A 22667-nucleotide genomic window follows, 5' to 3' on the forward strand; every position below is an offset into this window, starting at 1 on the left:
GGGGCTTGGAACTGGCTGATCTCTGAGGTCCCTTCCAACCCATTCTGTGATTCTGTCATTAAACAAGGCCTGCAGGGAACTCCTGAGCTGCTCATGAGAGAGAAACCACCCCCAAAGCACCCAGCTCAGGAGGTGCTGGACAAATCTAAGGGTCCCTTCCACCTCCTTTCCCTACCTCCAGAAGACAGCACTGAAAAATGACCACCCCCCAGTCCCCATCCTCCCCCCAGAGGCAGCAGGGGGGTTGGACCTGGATGAGCTCTGAGGTTCTTCCCAACCCAAACTGTTCCATGGTTTGATGTTCTGCTCTCCCCGGGGTTTGGTGCTTGGGTTTTGTTCACCACCTGGCAGCAAACACTTCTCTGGTGGCTTTGGTAGGGGACAGATTATCTCTGCTGGGAAGGGGTCAACACAATTCCATCTACAATTCCATTTCTGGCACTTCCAAGCTTTTTAACCCTGGTTGTGGCATTCCAAGTGATTCTGGGGTCGGCCTGGCTGTGTGCCCACTGAGGGGTGGTGGCTTCAGAACCAAACCTTCTCCTGGGAGGAGGCTGTCCAGGGCACCAAGCTCCCCAAGCTTCTGCTTTCTCATCTTAAACTGGGAGTTTCAAAGGCTTTTGGTGGATGATCCCAAGTGGCTGAACTGGTCTGGGTGGGAGCTGCTCCAGGGCCTGGGCTGGGCCAACACCTGGGGCCTGGAATGGGCTCTGATGTGTGGGAGGGGACCCTGATGGCTGCCCCAACCTGTGATGGTGTCCCCAGCTGCCCTGGCTGTCAGCAGCCCTTGGCAAAGCCATTGCTGGAGAGGCCATTGGTCACCATCCCCCCCGGCTCCTGCCACAGCTGCCCTCCAGTTCTCTTCCCTGTGCCAGCACCACCATGGCACCAGGACCAGCCAGCCACCCCCTCACCCAGCGAGGCCTCAGTGCCCTGCTGCCACCCAGGCCACTGCCAGTGGCACAGCAGGGACTGTGCTTGGGGACCTCAGGGCTGGGCACCGTTCCTTGGGGTCTCCAAAGCCCCCCCCCCCCCAACTCCCCAGTGGAGATTTGTCCTTTTGGGGAGTCACCCAGGTCCCTTTTGTCCTGTGATGGTCCTGACTTGGGGGGGAGGGACACACAGCAGCAGGTGACACCGACTTGCTGGGGGAGGGGACAGCAGCAGGATCAGGCCCGAGGCTGGATGTGGCCCCTGGCTGTCACCCTGCTCAGTGCTCCCAGCCGGGGGGGTGCCACTCATCCTGGGGGTGCCGCCAGGGCAGGTTGCTACCCACTGCCCCTCCCCTGGCCAATTGCCCCGGGCACGGTGACAGCCCCGGGGGGGGGCACAGGCACAGGCTTGTCCCCAGCACACTGGGAAGTGACACATCCTGTGACCCCCACACACGATTTAGGGGGGCAGGGGAAGAACGGAGACCCCCTCCGCAGGCAAACCTGGGCGGGGGGGGACCCCATTCACCCATCTCCCCAGCCACAACCCGGGGTGGGGGGGATGCAGGTGCCGGCGTCGCTCCCCCCCCTGCTGCCCTCTAACGGCAACGGGGCTGGAAAATCCCAACCGGGAGCGGCGGAGCGGGGCGGGAGGGGGGGGGGGCGGGGGCGGGATGCGGCTGCTCGGGGCCGCGCTCAGCTCCGTGCTCGGCTCCGCGCTCGGCTCCGCGCTCGGCTCCGCACCGCCGCCACCGCCGCGCCGGGGATGAGGTACGGCCGCACCTGCATCCCCCTGGACCTTCACAGCACCCCCCCGGGTACCCCCCCAGCACCCCTCCACACCCCCCACGGGGGTCCCGGTAGCTGCGAGGATGGAGGGGGGGGCTGCGCCGGAGGGGTTGGGAGGGGAGGGGGACCCCTCCCTCGGGATGGGGAGGATCGGGGTGCGGAGGTGGGGTGCGGGGGGCTGGATGCGGCGGGAGGGGGGCAGCGGTTTGATGTCGGAGGGTCCTCTGTGTGTGTGTCCCCCCCCGGCCCTGAATCTGCCGTCATGCGGCGGGCGCGGCTCCATCCTTGGGGATCCGGGCGGGGGAGCGAGGGATCCGGGGGGGCGGAATGGGGAGATCGGGGAGGGGGGGATGGAGGGATCTGGGGGGGAGGATCAGGGGATCCGCGAGGGATTCGGGAGGGATTTAGCCCCCCGCGTCCCGCATCCTCGACGCGGTGACAAAGGCTGAATAATGCCGGGGAGACCCCGGGCGGCGCGGGGGGGGAACGCCGACTTCATCCTCATCTTCATCCCCACCCTGCGGGCTGGGCGACGCGGGGGCAGCTGTGCCAGAAGCGGGGTGGGGGTGGGGGTCCCCGCTGGGGTGGAATCATCTACCCCGGTGCGGGCTCAGCTTCCTCCTGCTCTCCTCATCCCAAACTGCCCCCCCCCACTCCTCCCGCCGCCCCCACCCCCGTGCCCCATGGCGTTGGGGCTGAGCCCCGGACCTGGACCCCCCCCCCCCACCAAAAAACCTGTCCCCAAAATCTACATCCATCCCCCACCCCCCAAAAATATCATCCCCCTAACCCGACCCCCCCCCGCCCCAAACTGCCTCTCCAAAATCTCAGCCTCTAAAGCAACCCCTGGGGGTTAGCGGAGGGGGGGCCCATGGGTGACAGTGCTGTGCCCCCACGGAGGGGAGGGCTGACCCCCTCCTCCCGTGGATGTGGGGAGCCAGCTGGGTGCTGCCTGGGCACGGATTGACGACATCCCTGCCCTCTGTGCCCACGGAGTGTGGGACTGGAGGGGGGGCAGGGGGTGAGCTGGGCCGGGAGGGGTTTGGGGTTTGTCCCTCTGTGGCGGGGGGGGTCCTCTGTGCTGGGTGGGGGGCAGAGGGGACCCCGGCAGCCACCCCACCAGGTCCCTGCCAGGGCTCCAGGTTTGCCCAAAGGCCGTGACATGCGTGGAGGAGCAGCCGCCGGGGGGGGGGGCCGTGGGAGGGATGTGGGTGCTGCTGGGTGGGGGCGGGGATCGGATGCAGGTACGGTGCGCCCCTCCCCCGATGTATGTCCCCGATGTGTCCCCAGGATGCGACCGTGTCACCCGGGACCGGTGTGGGATGGGGGAGGGGGGGGGGGGGGGGGCTGTGTGTGTGCGGGGTCGACCTGGAGCTCCCTCGGGTGGGGTTTGCTGTGGTCGGGGGTCCCTGAGGCCGCCGGGTCGATCCGCGGGAGCTGGTGACAACACCGTGTTTGTTTAATGTCCCCGGGGGGCTCTGGGAGCCGCAGCCGGTTGGGGGTAGTGGGATCGGGGGGGAGGGCAGAGGGCTCAGATGTGGCTTCTGCTGGAGGTGGCTGATGCTGCAGTGCTGGCGCTGAGCTGCCTCTGCCCTGTCCCCATCCCCGTCCCCATCGCTATCCCTATCCCTATCCCCATCCTCATCCTCATCCTCATCCCTATCCCCATCCCCAGCGCTGCCAGGCTGGGGGGAGCTGAGGGCTGCACAGGGTGAAAGTGTCCCGCAGCCAAGGTGGCCCTGGCAGAGATGGCACCGTGTGGGGTGGTGGCAGCCTGGGGCAGTGCCAGGCTGGTGCAGTACAGGGGAGGGCAGGGCAGTGCAGTGGGGGGTGGGGACCATGGATGGTGGGTGCAGTGGGTGCAGTGGGAGATGGGTGCAGTGGGTGCAGTGGGTGATGGGTGCAGTGGGCAGTGGGTGCAGTGAGTAATGGGTGCAGTGGGCAGTGGGTGCAGTGGGTGGTGGGTGCAGTGGGTGGTGGGTGCAGTGGGCAGTGGGTGCAGTGGGTGATGGGTGCAGTGGGTGATGGGTGCAGTGAGTAATGGGTTCAGTGGGCAGTGGGTGCAGTGGGCAGTGGGTGCAGTGGGCAGTGCAGATGTTTCTCCACCCCTTGATGTGCTGCAGCATCCACCCTGCTGGGACCTGGCTGGACAGATCCAGGCCCCACCGTAGCCTCACCCAGTGCCCCTGAACCCTGAGCCCCACTTCCCGCGGCCCCGGGCACCCCTTCCCCACCCCCGGGCACCTCTCTCCCGCAGCCCCGGCTCCCGGCTCCCGCATCCTGCCCTCCTCCTTCCCCTCCGTCTAGACGCTTCTCAAACGCCGCTGCCGCCCCAGCCCCTCCCCACAGGCTGCAGATCCCCAGCGCTGAGCCTGGGCTGCCAGTGCCAGGGGGCCCGGGGCGGGCCGGGGCAGAGCTCCCCCCTCCATCAGCCCCCAGCCCCTCGCCCTTAGCCTCCCCCAGCCAGGGCAGGAGAGAAGGGCAGGAGCTGGGGTGGGGGTGCCCCAGCCCTGCAGCTGCACTGGCAGCACCAGCCCGGACTGGAGGTGGGGGTCCCGCTAGACTGGACACCCCCGCGCTGAGGGGCTGCAGGAGACCCCAGCCTCCCACCTAGCTCTTCCAGCCTCCCCCCCAAGCTCTTCCAGCCTCCCCCCCAAGCTCTTCCAGCCTCCCCCCCAAGCTTCTCCAGCCTCTCTCCACCCCAGCAGCCTCCCACCCCCTGCAAAGCAGAGCTGGAGCCGCAGAGCTGTGGGGCGTGGGGGGGCCCTGGGGAGGGGGGCAACAGCTTCGTGCCTCATTTCCATTCCCCCCCGCAGCGCAGTGGAGCTGGTGCAAGGCACTGCCGGGGGGTGTCCAGCAGCCGAATGTCCCTTGGCTGCTGCAGCGTGACACAGCACCGGGGGGGAGGGAGGGAGTGGACGGGAGGTGGTGACCAGAGCGCCCCTGGCATTGTTCACGGCGGGGGCACCCCGTGGGCAGCCCCAGGGAGGGGGCCCACACAGCCCCCATCCTCGGCTGAAATGGGGTAGGGGGTGGGGAGGAGTTAACCTGACTCTGAGAGGTTTGGGGTGCTGAGGGGTGGGGATATGTCCCCTTCCAGGCATCACACCCCCCCCCCCCCGCCTTGGATTTATCCTCACTCCACTGTGTCCTGCGGTGCTGGACCCCCCACCCCCGGTGTGTGTTTGGGGTGTGCTGGGGAAGGGCCACAGACTGTTGCTATAGCAATGGAGGGGGGCAGTGAGGGAAGGGGGGGACCCCCGGGCCATGCTCAGCCCTCAGCCTGCATCCATCATCCCAGGTCCAGCATCCAGCATCCATTATCCCTCAGCCTGGATCCTGCACCCTTCATTATCCTTCCTTCTGCATCCCTCATCCCTGCATCCTGCATCCATTATCCCCCAGCCTTCATCCCACAGCACTTAGCCTTCATCCCACAGCACTCAGCCTTCATCCCACAGCCTTCATCCCTCAGCCCTGCATCATCCATCCATTATCCCCCAGCCTTCATCCCACAGCACTCAGCCTTCATCCCACAGCCTTCATCCCTCAGCCCTGCATCCTGCATCCCTCATCCCACAGCCTTCATCCCACAGCCCTCAGCCCAGACCCTTCCTCCCACATCCCTCATTGTCCACCCTGCATCCCAGACCTGCATCCCAGACCTCTCCTGCTCCTTCTGCCCCCATCCCACACCTTCCACACTGCCTCCCACCCTCACCCCTCTGCAGCCCCTTGCCCATCCCTCCCAGGGCTTATTTCACCCCTTGGGAGGTTACTTCTCTCCCCGGGGGGGTATTTTACCCCTTGGGGAGTGTATTTCACTCCTTGGGGGTTATTTCTACCCCAGGGTGTTATTTCTCTCCCTCTGGGAGGGTATTTTACCCCATGGGGGGGGATTTAACCCCCTGGGGGCTATTTCTCTCCTTGGGGGGTGGTTATTTGCTGCCTGGGCAGCAGTCGGGGGTGGGATTTGCACCGTGGGGGTCTTTGTCTCCCTTTGGAAGCATGGCCTGGCCCCAGGGCAGTGGTGAGGGGGGGGAGGCACTTGGGGGGCGGGGTATAGGATAGGAGGGGTGCAGGGATGAAGGAGCACTTTGGAGTGGGGACGGGAGGGGGACGCAACAGGGACACCGAATCGATCTCAGCCCTGCCCTAGGTTGCCGCTGTCCCTGACCTTGCTGTGGGCGGTCGGACACGGACCCGATCCTGCCCCAGCGCTGCAGGGGGGGGGGAATGAGCAGGGGAGGGTGCGATGGGGTGGGGGGAGAAGGGCACCCCCTCCCCCGTTATTTCTCTGCTGTGCACCTCCCCCACCCGCGCACACCCACTGCATTCCTTGGCACCGGCAAAGGCGACACGGGGACAGCTCTCAGCCACCAGCCTGCGCTGCCTGGGTGCTGATGAGGGGGCCCCTGGCCCCGTCCCCATCGTCCCCCCCCCTCATGACCGTGTGTGCCAGCCTCATGTGCCCCGTCCCCGGCAGGTGCGAGGGGGGGCCGCGGGCACTGCGGCACCGAAGGAGGTTTGGGGGGGCTGGGGGTCGGTTTGGGAGGCGCAGAGGGGTTTGGGGAGGGGGCGAGTGGGACTGAATGGGGCTGGGGGTGCTGCGGGAGGGGGGAGGCTGGACCTGACCCTGCTGCTGCTGAAGGTGGGGGGGGGGGACGTGAAGCGGGAGATGGTTCAGAGAAGCAGAAGACAAAAGCAAGACAAAGGGGGAAGGGAGCGCAGCGCCGAGAGGCTGCTGAGGGTGGGAACCAGGCAGCGGCTGGCGGGGGGGCTGGGGGCTGCCTGCGTTAGCGGAGGGGGGGGGGGGTGTCAAGGCCGGACCCCCTTCTCCCCCTCCCCATGTTGCGATTGACCTTCCTGGGAGTTTTTTTTTTGGGGGGGGGGGGCACCAGCTCTCGCTGGGATAACTCATCCCCAATTCGGGGGAGGGGAGGGAGGGGACAGTGCGTGGTGAGCGGCCCCCGGGGCTGTGCTGCTGTCGCGGGTGGGGGGTGGTGCTGCCCACCTGCCCCCCAACCCCGCAGGTGCTGGAGGAGGTGAAGATGTCCGGCTCCATCGCCTCGTACGACCAACTGGTGCGGCAGGTGGAGGCTCTGAAGAAGGAGAACAGCCACCTCCGGCGGGAGCTGGAGGACAACTCCAACCACCTCTCCAAGCTGGAGAATGAGACCTCGGACATGAAGGTGATAGCCAAACCCCGGGGGAGGGGGGAGGACACACACACGGACCCTGCACACGGCGGGGGGAGGTGGGAGAGGGGGAAGGGGACTTCCCTCCTTGTTCCACCCTCCAACCTCTCCATCCCTTGTTTTAGGAAGTCCTGAAGCACCTCCAGGGCAAGCTGGAGCAGGAGGCGAGGGTCATGGTGTCCTCGGGGCAGACGGAGGTCCTGGACCAGCTGAAAGGTAGGCGCCAAGGCACGGGGTTGGGGAGGGGAAGTGGAGGCTGGGGAGGGGGAGGCGTCTGCGCTGAGCCCACCCTCACACCCCTGCCCCCATTCCCAGCCCTGCAGATGGACATCACCAGCCTCTACAACCTCAAGTTTGCCCCGGAGGTTGGGCGCGGTGCTGAGGACAGCCCAGCCCCAGCACCACCGCCCCACCGGGACGGCACCGGGGACCTGGGCAGAGCCACTCTGCGCATGCTGGAGGAGCTGGACCGGGAGAGGTGAGGGCCAGGGAGGGATGGCTGGGGAGCTAGAGGGGGGTGGAAGGGAGGTGTGTGTCACGCTGACAGGGTGTCCCCCCCCCTCTGCCCCAGGTGCTTCTTGCTGGGTGAGATCGAGAAGGAGGAGAAGGAGAAGGTCTGGTACTACGCCCAGCTGCAGAGCTTGGCCACACGCCTGGACGAGCTGCCCCACGTCGAGACGGTGAGCGTGGGGGGAGCGGGGGGCACCCTGGCACTCGATGTGGGGGGGTGCAGGCAGGAGCCTGCTGCCCTCACACCATCTCTGCCCCCTCCAGTTCTCCATGCAGATGGATCTGATCCGGCAGCAGCTGCAGTTCGAGGCACAGCACATCCGCTCGCTGATGGAGGAGCGCTTCGGCACCGCCGACGAGATGGTGCAGCGGGCACAGGTCAGGCTGGGCTGCCCCCGCCCCCGCCCCCGCCCCTGCCCCTGCCCCTGCCCTGTGCCCGTGATGCCCCAGCTGCCTTCCCACCCCATCCTGCCATCACCAGCTCTCTGCACCCTTTCACCCACAAAGGAAGCTCCTTGCACTCTTCTCCTGGCACCCCCATGCCCAGCTCCTTGCACCCCCAGACTCAGCTCTTTGCACCCTTGCACCCAGCTCCTTGTACCCTCACACCCAGCTCCTTGTGCCCTCACACCCAGCTCCTTGTGCCCTCACACCCAGCTCCTTGCACCCCCAGACTCAGCTCTTTGCACCCTTGCACCCAGCTCCTTGTACCCTCACACCCAGCTCCTTGTGGCTTCATGTCCAGCTCCTTGCACACTCAAACTCAGCTCTTGGCATCCTTGCACACAGCTCCATGCCCCCTTGTACCCAGCTCCATGCCCTCTCCCCTCCATGCACCCTCACACCCAGCCCTGCGCACCCTGACCCCTTGCACCCAGCTGCCCCCCCCCAAGCCTTGGCACCCTCACTCCTGGCTCTGGGGGTGCTGGAGGTACAGGGGGGGGTTTCCATCCCTTGCTGACCCCTGCTCTGCACCCCCAGATCCGTGCATCCCGGCTGGAGCAGATCGACAAGGAGCTGATGGAGGCGCAGGACAAGGTGCAGCAGCCGGAGCCGCAGGTAGCAGGGCTGGGGCTCGGGGGGGCTGGGGGGAGACTGGAGGCAGGGAGCCACCACGATCCACCCCCCACACTGCCTGCCATTGTCCCCGTGCTGTCCCCAAGCAGACAGCCAGGGCTTTGTGTGGCTCGGGCACCGTGCAATGGGCAGTTGCCATGGAGACCAGAAGTAGGCCACGGAGCGCAGCGGGGGGCGACGGGGTGGCTCCGGCAGCATCTGCCGGGCAACGGCGCTGCCAGGGCGGGCACCCTGCCACCAGTGCTGCCATCCCCTGCCACCAGTGCTGCCGTGGCCCTGCCACCAGTGCTGCCATGGCCCTGCCACCAATGCTGCCATGGCCCTGCCACCAGTGCTGCCATGGCCCTGCCACCAACGCTGCCATGGCCCTGCCACCAACACTGCCATGGCCCTGCCAGTGTCACTGCTGTGACTCTGCCACCACTAATGCTATGGCCCTGCCACCAGTGCTGCCATGGCCCTGCCACCAATGCTGCCGTGGCCCTGCCACCAGTGCTGCCATGGCCCTGCCACCACCACTGCCATGACTCTGCCACCAACACTGCCATGGCCCTGCCACCAACGCTGCTATGACCCTGCCACCACTACCATGACCCTGCCACCACCACTGCTATGACCCTGCCACCACCACTGCCATGACCCTTCCACCAACACTGCCATGGCCATACCATTGTCACTGCTATGGCTCAACCACTGCCATAGTCCTGCCATCCTATGACCCTGCCACTAACCCTGCTATGGCACTGCCACAGTCCTGCCATGAACACTGCTATGGCCCTCCCACTGCTATGGCCCTGCTGCCGTCACTGCTATGGCCCTGCTGCCACTGCCCTACCATCACCCCCAGCCTTGCTGCCTTCCCACACCCCGCTCAGCTCCCTGCATCTCCAGCCCAGCTCTGCAGGCTCAGCCCCACCCATGCTGCCCACTCCTTCCTCACCCACACTTTTCCTTTCCCAAGCCTGCTGCGTGGCAGCTCCCCCACCTCGACAGTCAGCCTCCATTCCAGCTTAAAATACAGCCCTGGCACTGCTGGCAGTGCCAATCCCACCGACTGGGAAAGGCTGCCCAATCTAATGGCACCAGTGGGTTCCTGGAGAGCAGGGAGGGGGCTGGATGGGAGGAGGGAGGGAGCAGGGTAGGAAGGGGCAGCTCCTTGCACCCACCCCCCCTTACAACCCTTCCCCATCTGCCCCCCACTCTGCAGCTCTGCGGGAAGGTGCCTGGCATGGAGGGAGATGGCAGCCTGGACCCCCCAACCCACCCAGATGAAGGGGGCAGCAGCCTGGGCAGCAGCAAGGTGAGGGGAAGCCCATCTGGGGTGGGCTTGGTGTGGCAGGGGTGGAGTGGCCCTTATGCAGCACCACCCAGGGAGGTGGTGGAAGCCTCATCCCTGGAGGTGTTTGCAGCCAGGCTGGAAGTGGCTGTGAGCAACCTGCTGTGGTGTGAGGTGTCCCTGCCCATGGCAGGGGGGTTGGAACTGGCTGAGCCTTGAGTTCCCTTCCAACCCTGACAGCTCTATGATCTAAAGGTCATCTACTGTAGGGCAGATTGAGGCTGGAGATGAAGAAATTGTTGCCAGTGAGGGTGGGGAGAGACTGGTAAAGGTCCTCCTGGTCCTTCCTGCTGTGGCTGCACCCAGCGTAGTGCCACCAGCAGTGGAGTCCATCCCTGCACCCCCCAGCCCCACTCCAACAGGGGGCACCCAGGTGGCTGTGTGTGGAGTTTCAGGCATTGGCACAGGCTGCCCAGGGAGGTGGTAGAGTGCCCAGCCCTGGAGGTGTTCACAAACTCTGTGGCCACGGCACCTGGGTCATGGATTAGTGGCCAGGGTGGAGTTGGGTGGATGGTTGGACTGGATGGATGACCTCAGAGGGCTTCTCCAATCCAAACAATTCTCTCTGGAGTTCAGGAGTAAAGAAGGTCCTGGGGAGACCTCAGAGCAGCCTTCCAGTACCTGAAGGGGGCTGCAGGGGAGCTGGGAAGGGACTTTTGAGAAGGGCTTGGAGTGGCAGGATGAAGTGGAATGGCTTTGAGCAGGGAGAGAGGAGATTGAGAGTGGAGATGAGGAAGAAATTCTCTAGAGTGAGGGTGGGGAGAGCCTGGCACAGGTTGCCCAGGGAGGTGGTGGAAGCCTCATCCCTGGAGGTGTCCAAGGCCAGGCTGGATGTGGCTGTGAGCAGCCTGCTGTGGTGTGAGGTGTCCCTGCCCGTGGCTGGGGGTGGGGTTTGGAACTGGCTGAGCCTTGAGGTCCCTTCCGACCCTGACAGTTCTCTGATTCTATGTATCCCCATGTCTGTTCCCCTCCACCCCCCATGCCCTTTCTCCCCCCCACCCCAGGTGGAGGTGGTCTTCTGGCTGCTGTCCATGCTGGCCACGCGGGACAAGGAGGACCTGTCCCGCACGCTGCTGGCCATGTCCAGCTCCCAGGAGAGCTGCTTGGCCATGCGCAAGTCCGGCTGCCTGCCCCTGCTCATCCAGATCCTGCACGACTCGGACGGGGAGCCGGGGCCCCCCGAGAGCCCCTCGGGCGCCAAGGACGCCCGCATGCGCGCCAACGCCGCCCTCCACAACATCGTCTTCTCCCAGCCCGACGAGGGCCAGGCCAAGAAGGAGATGAGGGTGCTGCACGTGCTGGAGCAGATCCGCTCCTACTCGGAGACCTGCTGGGACTGGCTGCAGATGCAGAGCAGGGACGCGGGCAGAGGCCCCGAGGGGGGCGCGGGTAGGAGGGCGAAGCGGGGTGCCGGCCCCGCAGGGGTGGTCTGCGGGGCTGTGAGTGTCTGCTTGCGCTGGAGGGGGTGGTGTGGGGAGGCAGTCAAATGAGTATTTGAATTCAGCCCTACCTCTTCCCTCTGCCGAGATACATGCATTAATCTGCAGCTGCATACAGCACTTCTGAGACAATTCGAATAGAAGCAAAACATTCTTGGGGTAAAACCGAAAGGGAAAAGCCTGGCACCAAATTGCATTGGCCATCTGATCTAACTTCTGGAGACAGTCAAAATGATCCTTAGAATTCTTCCCTACCTCTTTCCTCTGCTGAGATACCTGGGGGCTGCTTCATAGGGTCTGGGGAGGAGCAGCAGCCGAGGAGTGTTCAGCCTGGAGAAGAGGAGGGTGAGGGGAGACCTCATTGCTCCCTACCTGCTCTCCCCCTGAGAGGAGGCTGGAGTGAGGTGGGGGTTGGGCTCTTCTCCCAGATGATAGGAGAAGAAGAAATGGCCTCAAGTTGCCCCAGGGGAGGTTTAGGTTGCACTTGAGGAACAATTTCCTCCCCTGGAGGGCTGTTAAGACCTGGCCCAGGGCAGAGGTGGAGCCCCCAGCCCTGGAGGGGTTTCAGAGCCGTGGAGATGTGGGGCTGAGGGCCATGGTTTGGTGGTGCCCTGGGGCAGTGCTGGACTCAAAGAGCTGACAGGTCTTTTCCAACCTCACCAACTCCATGTCTCTCTCTGCAGCACCGGTGCCCATCGAGCCCCAGATCTGCCAGGCCACCTGTGCCATCATGAAGCTCTCCTTCGACGAGGAGTACCGGCGGGCCATGAACGAGCTGGGTGAGTGTGGGCTGGGGGCTCCAGCCCTGCCCTGCAACCACACCCAGCCCTGCCCACCCTCCTCCCTGCTGCTACACCAGCAGCTCTGAGGAGGGGCTCACCTGAGTCAGAGGATCAGAGGATCAGAGGATGTTAGGGGTTGGAAGGGACCTCAAGAGATCATCGAGTCCAACCCCCCTGCCAGAGCAGGAGCATAGAATCCAGCACAGGCCACACAGGAACACATCCAGATGGGGCTTGAAAGCCTCCAGAGAAGGAGTCTCCACAACCTCTCTGGGCAGCCTGCTCCAGGGCTCTGTGACCCTCACAGTGAAGAAGTTCCTCCTGATGTTGAGGTGGAACCTCCTGTGCTGGAGTTTATATCCCCTGCCCCTTGGCCTATCCCAGGGTGCAGCTGAGCAGAGCCTGTTCCCTCCCTCCTGACCCCCAGCCCTCAGATATTGATAAGCATTGATCAAATCCCCTCTCAGACTTCTCTTCCCCAGACTGAACAGCCCCAGGGCTCTCAGCCTCTCCTCTTAGGGCAGTGCTGCAGTCCCTTCAGCACCCTGATAGCTCTCCGTTGGACTCTCCCCATCCCATCCCATCCCATCCCATCCCATCCCATCCCATCCCATCCCATCCCATCCCATCCCAACCCATCCTAACCCACCCCTCCCCACCCCACAGGTGGGCTGCAGGCCGTGGCAGAGCTGCTGCAGGTGGACTATGAGATGCACAGGATGACCAACGACCCCCTGAACCTGGCGCTGCGGCGCTACGCCGGCATGGCCCTCACCAACCTCACCTTCGGCGACGTGGTCAACAAGGTCAGGAGGAGGCAGGGGAGCTGATGGGTGGGGGAAGGGAGCCTAGGGGCTGTTGGGGCTCACTTTTCACCACCATCACCTTCCTCCCAGGCAACGCTGTGCTCCCGCCGGGGCTGCATGGAGGCCATCGTGGCTCAGCTGGGCTCCGACAGCGAGGAGCTGCACCAGGTGGGTGCTGGTGCTCGGTGGGGGGATCCCTTGGGGAGAGCAGGAGGGGGAACGGTCACAGTGCCCACCCACCTTGTTGTGCCCTCCCAGGTGGTCTCCAGCATCCTGAGGAACCTCTCCTGGCGAGCTGACATCAACAGCAAGAAGGTGCTGCGGGAGGTGGGCAGTGTGGCCGGGCTGATGCGGTGCGCTCTGCACGCTGGCAAGGTGAGCACCAGGGAGGGAGGCTGGCACTGGGTACCAGGATGGCTGTGTGGTGCTAGGGCAAGGGGCAATGGCTTTGAGCTGGAAGAAGAGGGATTGAGACTGGAGATCAGGAAGAAATTCTTTCTAGTGAGGCTGGGGAGATGCTGGAGCAGGTTGCCCAGGGAGGTTGAGGACGTCCCCTGCCTGGAGGTGTTTAAGGCCAGGCTGAAGGGATCCTACAGGAAGGCTGCAGAGAGGCTTTTCCTGAGGGTGTCTAGAGGCAGGCCAAGGGGGAATGGTTTGAAGCTGAGGGAGAGCAGGGTTAGACTGGAGATGAGGAAGAATTCTTCAGTACAGGGTGGGGAGATGCTGGAGAGAGGCTGCCCAGGGAGGTCATGGATGCCTCCTCCCTGGAGGTGTTCAAGGCCAGGCTGGATGAGGCCCTGAACAACCTGTGCTGGTGGGAGGTGTCCCTGCCCATGGCAGGGGGTTGGAACTGGGGGGTGGGGGGGAGGGTTGGACCTCTTCAAGGTCCCTTCCAACTCAACCTGCTGTGATTCCACGGTGGGGGCTGATGGCTGTCTGTGTCCCCACCCTGGGCCAGGAGTCGACACTAAAGAGCGTCCTGAGCGCGCTGTGGAACCTGTCGGCACACAGCACGGAGAACAAAGCAGCCATCTGCGCTGTGGAGGGAGCCTTGGGCTTCCTGGTCAGCACCCTCACCTACAAGTGCCAGAGCAACTCCCTGGCCATCATTGAGAGCGGTGGTGGCATCCTCAGGAACGTCTCCAGCCTCGTCGCCACGCGTGAGGACTACAGGTGAGGCTCACTGCTGGCTCTGGGGATTGTGCCAGGGGAAAGGGGGTGCAGGGTCTGTCCTGATGGCCATTAGAGTCATAGAATTGTCAGGGTTGGAAGGGAGCTCAAGGCTCAGCCAGTTCCAAACCCCCTGCCATGGGCAGGAACACCTCACACTACAGCAGGTTGCTCACAGCCACATCCAGCCTGGCTGCAAACACTTCCAGGGATGAGACTTCCACCACCTCCCTGGGCAACCTGTGCCAGGCTCTCACCACCCTCATGGGGAAGAGCTTCTTCCTAACATCCAATCTGAATCTACCCACTTCTAGTTTTGCTCCAGCACAACCCCCAGGGCCACGATGGAGGGATATGGTGGTGGTGGTGGTCACTGCCTCTTGCTCCTCCTCCAGGGCTTCACACCAACCAAGCTCCCACTCCCTGCTCCTGCCACTCCACTCCGTTGGAATGTGCTGCCCTGGGGGGTGGTGGAGTCACCGTCCCTGGAGGCATTCAACAGGGGCTTGGACGTGGCACTTGGTGCCACGGCTCAGTAGTCATGAGGTCTTGGGTGACAGGTTGGACTTGATGATCTTTGAGGTCTCTTCCAACCTTACTGATTCTATGATTCCCTGCCACCCTAACAAAAAATTGCCTCCCTTTGTCCCCTCCCCCCCATTCCAGGCAGGTGCTGCGGGACCACAACTGCCTGCAGACGCTGCTGCAGCACCTGCGCTCGCACAGCCTCACCATCGTCAGCAACGCCTGCGGCACCCTCTGGAACCTCTCCGCCCGCAGCCCCCGCGACCAGGAGCTGCTGTGGGACCTGGGGGCCGTCAGCATGCTGCGGAACCTCATCCACTCCAAGCACAAGATGATCGCCATGGGCAGCGCCGCCGCCCTCCGCAACCTCCTGGCCAACCGCCCCCCCAAGTACAAGGACGCCGCCGCCGTGGTCTCACCGGGCTCCTGCATGCCCTCCCTCTACGTGCGCAAGCAGAAGGCCCTGGAGGCCGAGCTGGATGCCAAGCACCTGGCCGAGGCCTTCGACACCATGGAGAAGCAGAGCCTGAAGGGCCAGGGCGCCAAGAAGCCGCCGCGGCACGCAGAGAGCCTGGTGAAGGACTACGCCTCCGACTCCGGCTGCTTCGACGATGACGAGGTGCCCAACATCTCCACCGGCCTGGAGACGGCCAGCGCCTCCGTCCTCTCCATGTTCCTCAGCTCCTCCTTCCTCCAGGGGCAGGCCCTGCCGCGGGCGCTGGCGCAGAGGCGATGCCCGGAGCCGGAGAAGGAGGGTGGCGGCGCCAAGCTGGGCGAGCCCAAGAGGCTGACGGCAGACGACGACGTCTCGCTGGCCGCCGAGAAGCTGGCCAACAAGATCTCCAGCACGGTGGCCAAGATCGACAAGCTGGTGGAGGACATCTCCACCATGCACACGTCCTCGGACGACAGCTTCAGCCTCAGCTCGGAGGACCACTGCCTGGACTGGCAGTACGGCCCCGAGGAAGGGCACGAGGCGCGCGCCCAGTCCTGCTCGCCCTGCCGCCTGTCGGAGGCCGGCGGCTTTGCCAAGCGGGAGAGCCTGAGCCGGGCGCACACCCTGCTGAGGCTGAAGGCGGCCTCCACCAGCCTGTCCAACGACAGCCTCAACAGTGGCAGCACCAGCGATGGCTACTGCACCAAGGAGCACATGAAGCCTTGCACCAGGGCAGCCTTCCTCGACTACCGCGAGGAGCTGCAGCGCTACCAGAAGCGGCCCAGCCGGCTCGACCTCAAGGGCATCCTGGGCAGCAAGCTGGAGAGGGTCGAACCCCCTGTGCCCAAGGGCAGGGACCAGGCCGAGCCAGAGAAGCCAGAGCAGCCGGACGTGCCCGAGAGGGCCAAGAAGACAGTGACCTTCCCCAGTCCCAAGGCACTGGAGAAGGAGCCCGAGTGGAAGAAGGAGACGGGCAGCAAACCCTCCTCCGACCCGCAGATCCACACCATCAAACTCTCCCCGTCCTACCAGCACGTCCCACTGCTCGAGAGCCTGGCCAAGAGCAGCGCTGCCGCTGCCACCGGCCACCAGCCCTCCCTGCTGGGCAGGAAGCAAGCTTGGCTCCCCCCTGCGCTGCTGCAGACGGCCGAGAGCCTGAGCAAGATCCCCGAGAAGCTGCCTGCCCACCCTCCGGCCGCGGCGGAGCAGGAGTCGGTGCAGAAGTACTCGGTGGAGGACACCCCCATCTGCTTCTCCAGGTGCAGTTCCCTCTCCTCCCTCTCCTCGGCAGACAACGTTTTGGATGGGCAGAGCCACAGCGAGAACGACCTGGACAGCGACTCCTCCCTGGAGATCCTGGAGATGGAGGAAGGGGAAGCAGAAGAGGAGGATGAGAGGCAGAAGGAGAAGGTGGATCCGGACCCAGCCATGTTGGCCGGGATTTCCCAGCCCATCACCATCCCCTTCCCGAAGCGGGAAAAGATTTTCCTGCGGGAGTCGTCGCCGTCGCGACAGGAGGACCTGACCCCCTCCAGCTCCTCGGAGAACTACATCCAGGAGACCCCCCTGGTGATGAGCCGCTGCAGCTCCGTCAGCTCTCTGGGCAGCTTCGAGAGCCCCTCCATCGCCAGCTCCATCCAGAGCGACCCCTGCAGCGAGATGATCAGCGGCACCATCAGTCCCAGCGAGCTGCCCGACAGCCCCGGGCAAACCATGCCGCCCAGCCGCAGCAAGACGCCCCTCTTCGAGCTGGGCTGTCAGCCGGAGAAGGAGACCAGCCAGTTCAACATCCAGTGGGAGAACAACGTCAAGAAGTTCATGGAAATCACCGACTTCAAGGAGCGCTTCCAGCTGCCCCAGGACCTGGACTCCATGGTCTACTTCACGGTGGAGAAACCCAACGAGAACTTCTCCTGCGCCTCCAGCCTCAGCGCCCTGCCCCTCCACGAGCACTACGTGCAGAAGGACGTGGAGCTGAAGCTGATGCCCACCTTCCCCGAGAAGAACAGCCTGAACTTCGTGGCCCACGAGAAGCGGGAGGAGCGGCGGGAGGAGCGGCACCCGGAGGGCCGGCGGCGGGCGGAGCGCCCCGAGCCCCCCGACAACGACAACGACGACGACGACGATATCGAGATCCTGAAGGAGTGCATCAGCTCCGCCATGCCCTCCCGCTTCCGCAAGGTGAAGACCTCCCTGCTCTCCGGCCAGGTCCTGCACCCCCAGACCAAGAAGCCTCTGCACCTCCCTGTCTACATGCTGGTGCCGGCCCAGGCGCCCCCCGGCGGCCCCAGGCACCTGCGTGCCGCCGCCCCCCGCGACCCCTTCAGGGACGACGACTCCTTCACCGACTCGGCCGACGGGACCCCGGTCAACTTCTCCAGCGCTGCCTCGCTGAGCGACGAGACCCTGCGCTACCCACCCGTCGAGGAAGCCGAGCCCCTCCGCGGCCTGGCCGAGGGGCACCGTCAGCTGGGCAGCGCTGGCACCATCCCAGCCAGGAGAGCTGCCTCCGGCGGCTCGGCGCCAGCCCGGCTGAGCTCAGCCAGCAAGGGCAAAGCGGCGTCCAGCCGTGGCCCAAGTGGGGAGGGAAAGCGAGGCCAACAGCCCACAAAGAGCGGCCCCAAGCTGGAGCTGGAGGTGGGGAGGCCCCCCAGTGGTGCCTGTGGAAGGAAGGATGCTCCCCAGGAGGACGAGTTGGCTTTCCAGTCCCTTTGCCACACCACGCCGACGGAGGAAGCTGTCTACTGCTTCTACGAGCAGGACTCGGACGAGCTGCCCGAGGTGGGCAGGCAAGGGACTGGCAGCAGAGCTCAGCCTGGCCGGGCACCCAGGAGGGAGCGCTGGGGTGGTTCCATCCCCCGGAGAGAGCCCGAGCCAGGCCCCCGGCCAGCTAAGAGCAAGCCACAGAACAACCTCATCGCCGACGAGACTCCTCCGTGCTACTCCCTCAGCTCCTCCATGAGCTCTCTGAGCGATGCGAACCTCTCCGACGGCAAGGAGCGGGGCCAGCCCTGCGGCAAAGCCCCCCGGCCGCGCTCAGCCACGGTGTCGCTGGGGAAGGGAGGCTCCCCCAGCCTCCCCAGCCTCAATTCGGAGGATGACCTGCTGCAGAAGTGCATCGGCTCGGCCATGCCCAAGCGCCGGCGGCCCTCAACTCGCCGCAGGCTGCCGGAGCGCAAGCAGAAGCCGTCCGGTGCCGGCGGGAGGGAGCGGAAGGCTGAGGCGCGGCACCGTCCCACTGAGGACACCGGCTCCGACCGGGGCTCGGACCTGGACAGCGTGGAGTGGCAAGCCATCCAGGAGGGTGCCAACTCCATCGTCACCTGGCTGCACCAGGCCGCTGCCTCCCTCTCACGGGAGCCTTCCTCCGAGTCCGACTCCATCCTCTCCTTCATGTCGGGGCTCTCGGTGGGCTCCACGCTGCAGCTGTCCCTGGGCAGGCAGGAGAAGCAGCGAGCCAGCAGCGCGGGCGGCCGGGATGCGGCCAGGAGGGAGCGCAGCAAGAGCCGCCCGGAGAGGAAGGAGGCGCCGGGTGCCCGTCCCGCCGGCCGAGGAAGCACCAGGGCAGAGCGCAGCCCAGCGCCCACCAAGCCAGTGCCCAACCTGCCCGTGGTCTTCCGCGGCAGGACTGTCATCTACATGCCCAACCTGCCCAAGGATGCCCCCAGCCCAAGGGGCACCCCAAAGAAAAGCTCCGCGGCCAAGCCTGAGGCGTCGCCGGCCAAGAACCTCTCCCTGAGTCAGCAGCGTTCGCGGAGCCTGCACCGGCTGGGCAAACCCCCCGAAGCCGGGGACCTGGCACTGCCCAAGAGGAGCACGACACCCCCCGCCCGCATCGGCAAAGGACCTCCCTCCTCGGGCTCCTCCCGCACCTCCACTCCCTCCCAGCATGCTCCCAAGAAGCTGCCATCGCCCTCCCAGGCCACCAAGCAGAGTCCCACGGCCGTGAGCAAGGCGGGCAGCTCACCCTCACCGCCGGGACCCCCGGCCAGAGCCCCAGCCCCCAAATCCCCTGCACTCAAGCAGTCCAAGACTCAGAAGTCGCCCGTCCGCATCCCCTTCATGCAGAAGCCCAGCAGGAAGGTGCTGCCAGGCCGGGGCACCATGCCCGTGCTGGAGGAGCAGGTGGATGCTAGCAAGGCAGGGGGCAGCGGGCCGGGGGTGCCGGGGGGCGGCGGGCGGCTGAACCTGGTGCGGATGTCGTCCACCCGTTCCAGCGGGAGCGATTCAGATCGCTCCGGCTTCTTACGCCAGCTCACCTTCATCAAGGAATCCTCCAGCCTGCTGCTGCGGCACCGCTCCGAGCTCGGCCCGGGGCAGCCTTCGGCCTCCTCCCTGCCTCGCCGCACGTCCCCGCAGCGCAGCCGAGCAGCCCTCCCGGCCGTCTTCCTCTGCTCCTCCCGCTGCGAGGAGCTCAAGGCGGCCAAGCCGGCAGCCCCCAACCCACGGGCCCTCGTCACCAGAGCCCAAGCCGGCGGCAGAGCCTCCGCCGGGATCAAGCCGCCGCGGAGGACCAGCTCCGAGAGCCCGTCCCGGCTGCCGGTGAAGACCAGCACGGCTGCACCGGAGCCCTTCAAGAGGTACTCCTCCTCGCCCAACATCAGCGTGGCGCGGAGGACCGGCAGCCCTTCCTCCGTCCTCTCCGCCCGCTCCGAGGCTTCGGCGCAGCGGCAGAGGCAGCAGCCCGAGGCGGTCCCCGACGGGCAGCCGGCGAAGCCGCCGGTGGTGATGATGAAGGGCACATGGCGCAGGATTCGGGACGAGGACATCCCCCACATCCTCAAGAGCACGCTGCCCTCCTCCGCCCTGCCGCTGGCGGGCACCGGTGAGGAGGAGGAGGAGCAGGCGGGCGAGGAGGAGGAGCGCCCCGGCACCCCCAGGAAGACCAGCGACGCCGTGGTGCAGACCGAGGACTTCTCCAGCGCCAAGACCAACTCCAGCACCTCTCCCACGCTGGAGACCCGGGAGGGACCCCCACACCCCCGCGCTGCCTGCGATGGCGAAGCTCTGGCCCCCGCCAAGGCCACCCTGCCCATCTCCTTCGGCCACGAGGTACCCACGGGGACCTTCCCCAGCAGCCGGCACGGCTCCCCGAGCAGAGCTGCCCGTGTCACCCCCTTCAACTATGTCCCCAGCCCTATGGTCACAGCGGTGGCTGACACGGTGGTGGAGAAAATCCAGGCTTGAGCAGCTGCTGTGGAGGAAGCCCCTGCTGAGGGTTCCGTGGCACCTCCTGCCCCACAGGAGCTGGCCAGGACTGTGCTGGGGCAGGGGACAGTGACACAGGACAGCTGGTGACCAGCGAGTGACCCCAAGCCGCTGCCTGTCCCAGCTGGGCTCCTGCTGCACTGCTGCATTGCAGCTCCCAGTGCCAAGGACCGGGCAGGGAAGGGTCGAGGTGTGGGGGTGGTGGTCTGAGGCTGATGCCCCAAGCTGGGGGTGAGGCTTGGTGACCATTTCCCACTGGTGGACATCCTGGGACAAGCTGAGGGGGGAGTTTGTATCCCCACGTCCCCCCCGCCCCCATCCTGCTCACCCACCCTGGGTACAGGCTGAACCAGCACTGATCAGGGCCTGATCCTGCCTGCTGGGGACATGGCAGCAGGGCCTGATCCTGCCTGCTAGGAAGCTGGCAGCAGGGCCTGATCCTGCCCACTGGGAGCTGTCACACTGCACCCCAACACCAGGTCTCTGCCCCCCGCTTCAGCTTGTCCTGGCACCAGCAATCCCAGGTCATTTATTAACAAGGGGGAGGGAAGGGCTGGAGCAATGCAGGGAGAAGCTCTGTGAGGGCAAAGAGCATGGCCACGAGGATTTGGGGGCCAGGACCTCCCCACCTGTGCTGCTGGAGGCTCCTAATTAAGGCCTGTGGCTGATTGCTGGGGGGACACACACACACCCACAGCCCTGGTGCCTGCACTGGTCCAAGGTGGTGCTGGGTGGGAATGGCCCTGGAGAAGCAGGGCAGGGGCTCGGTGGTGCCCAGCTGGGGTCTTGAAGGACTCATCCTGGGTGCCTGCTCACTGGGCTGGGGAGCTGCCCCGGGAGGGGGACATGGTGCTGAGGCAGCACTGGGGTGCCCAACCCCTGGAGAAGGGTCTGGGGCCCCTCACCCTCCTCTGCAGTTCCCCCAGAATGCCACCCCCAGGGTGGCAGAGCCCCCTCCTGGTTGGCAGCCGGGGTCTCAGCGTGTCCCCTGTGGCTGTGGACACAAATCCACTCAGGACTGGATTACAGCCACGAGCAGGGGGGGGCTGCAGCCCCAAAGCACTGGCGACCACCCTGCTCCTGCTGCCAGGAGATGGGGGAGGGGGGGTGGTAAGCACCCCAGCCCCCAGGAGTGGGATGAGCTATGGAGGGACCCCCCCACAATCCAGATGCTCCCCAAGCCCCCTCCAGGTGCTGCCCAACCTCTTGGCTGTCTCTCAGTTTGCCCTCCCTATGGCTTTGGATGGGGTGCTCTGGGGGGTCCCCACATACCAGTGCCCTGGGGGGGGGGCTGCAGGGACAGACCTGGGGTGATGGGGATGTGGGGATACCCCTGGGGGGTGTGGGGACATAGTGAGGGGCTCTGGAGAGTGGCAGCAGGGCTGTGGGGGTGCAGAGGTTCAAACTGAGGTCAGGGTGACCCCAGGGCTGTGGGGGCAGGGATGGGGCCCCCAGGGATGTGCACCAGGGTCTTGGAGGGGGGGAGTGGGGATACCCACTGGGGACCTTGGCTCTGGTAGAGGCTGGCACAGGGACACCAAGGTGACAAAATCCCTGAGGGCACCACAGGTCCCCACTGCCCAGCATGGGAGGTGCCAGGAGGACCCCACACAGCCTCCTCCACCCCGTGCCAGCTGTGGCCTTGCCTTCAAGCCCCAGTGCCCAGCCCTGCTCTTGCCCATGCAGCTGTTGGCAGCAGCCCTCCTCTGCCCACACCACCACTGGGTTCTGGGGTGCCCTTTGTCCCCCTTCTCTCTGTATCTATGTACCAAGGATATTATTTTCCTGGGACTCTGGACAGTATTAAGAATTAAAGCCAAGCTGTGTAAATAGGAAGGGCTGGGCTGGGCTGGCTGTCTGTCTGTCCAGCCTGGGCTCTTGGGTTTTCTTCCCCAACCCTGGGGGAGCCCCAGCCTCACTGCAGTGTTCCCTGGATCCATTTCTTCTGCTTCACAGCTGAGGTGGCTTGGAAGGGTTGGGGAAGTCCCTGCTGGGGAAGGACAGGACAGGAGAGCAGCCACTGCCACCTGCTCCCCACGCACCAAGGGACCCCCAGGGCCACCCTGGGTGGAGGTGAGAGTGAGGAGCAGACCCTCAACAAGGGGGCATGGAGGACAACTTGCTTCTCTGCTGGGGGTGAGCATCCTCCCCAGGTCCCATCCACACACCTAGGGACCTCTGGGGCCACCCTGGGCAGGGAGGGGAGCAGACTCCAACCAGGGGTTATTGATCTCCTCCTGGAGGGCATTTTGCTTCTCTGCTGGGGGTGAGCATCCTCCCCAAGGTCTCCTACACACCAAGGGACCCTCAGACCCCCCTGGGTGGTGAGAGTGAGGAGCAGACCCTCAACAAGGGAGGCAACCCTCCCCCCTGGAGTGCATCTTACTTCTCTGCTGGTGGTGAGCATCCTCCCCAGCCCCCCCCAGGGACCCCTAGAGCCACCCTAGGTGGTGACAGCG

General features: G+C 65.3%; 1 protein-coding gene across 2 annotated transcripts; it reads left to right on the plus strand.

The window, feature by feature from the left end:
* Window positions 1-1645: 1645 nt before the first annotated feature.
* Window positions 1646-22044, plus strand: APC2 (APC regulator of WNT signaling pathway 2). 2 transcript variants are annotated; one of them, XM_068156287.1, is made up of 15 exons: window positions 1646-1703; window positions 6755-6913; window positions 7045-7135; window positions 7235-7397; window positions 7491-7599; window positions 7694-7807; window positions 8411-8488; window positions 9714-9806; window positions 10847-11231; window positions 11965-12060; window positions 12730-12869; window positions 12960-13037; window positions 13128-13244; window positions 13828-14042; window positions 14706-22044. In XM_068156287.1, the coding sequence occupies exons 2-15, from the start codon at window positions 6773-6775 to the stop codon at window positions 20185-20187; spliced, it is 7302 nt and encodes a 2433-aa protein (XP_068012388.1). In that variant the 5' UTR covers window positions 1646-1703; window positions 6755-6772; the 3' UTR covers window positions 20188-22044. The 2 variants fall into 2 exon arrangements, with proteins under 2 accessions (XP_068012388.1, XP_068012389.1); XM_068156288.1 differs by lacking the exon at window positions 1646-1703 and adding an exon at window positions 6048-6207.
* The last annotated feature ends 623 nt before the right edge of the window (window positions 22045-22667 follow it).

This window comes from Melanerpes formicivorus, unplaced genomic scaffold (assembly GCF_026170545.1).
Source record: "Melanerpes formicivorus ecotype bairdi unplaced genomic scaffold, bMelFor1.0.p_v2 SCAF_34, whole genome shotgun sequence".
In the NCBI taxonomy this organism is placed as follows: Eukaryota; Metazoa; Chordata; class Aves; order Piciformes; family Picidae; genus Melanerpes; species Melanerpes formicivorus.

Bases quoted from the DNA above. Each gene is read 5' to 3' on its own strand.
- APC2 (XM_068156287.1), top strand. From the start codon at position 6,773: ATGTCCGGCTCCATCGCCTCGTACGACCAACTGGTGCGGCAGGTGGAG. The intron at 8,489-9,713 runs GTAGCAGGGCTG...CCCACTCTGCAG, and splicing joins TGCAGCAGCCGGAGCCGCAG to CTCTGCGGGAAGGTGCCTGG. The intron at 13,245-13,827 runs GTGAGCACCAGG...ACCCTGGGCCAG, and splicing joins GCGCTCTGCACGCTGGCAAG to GAGTCGACACTAAAGAGCGT.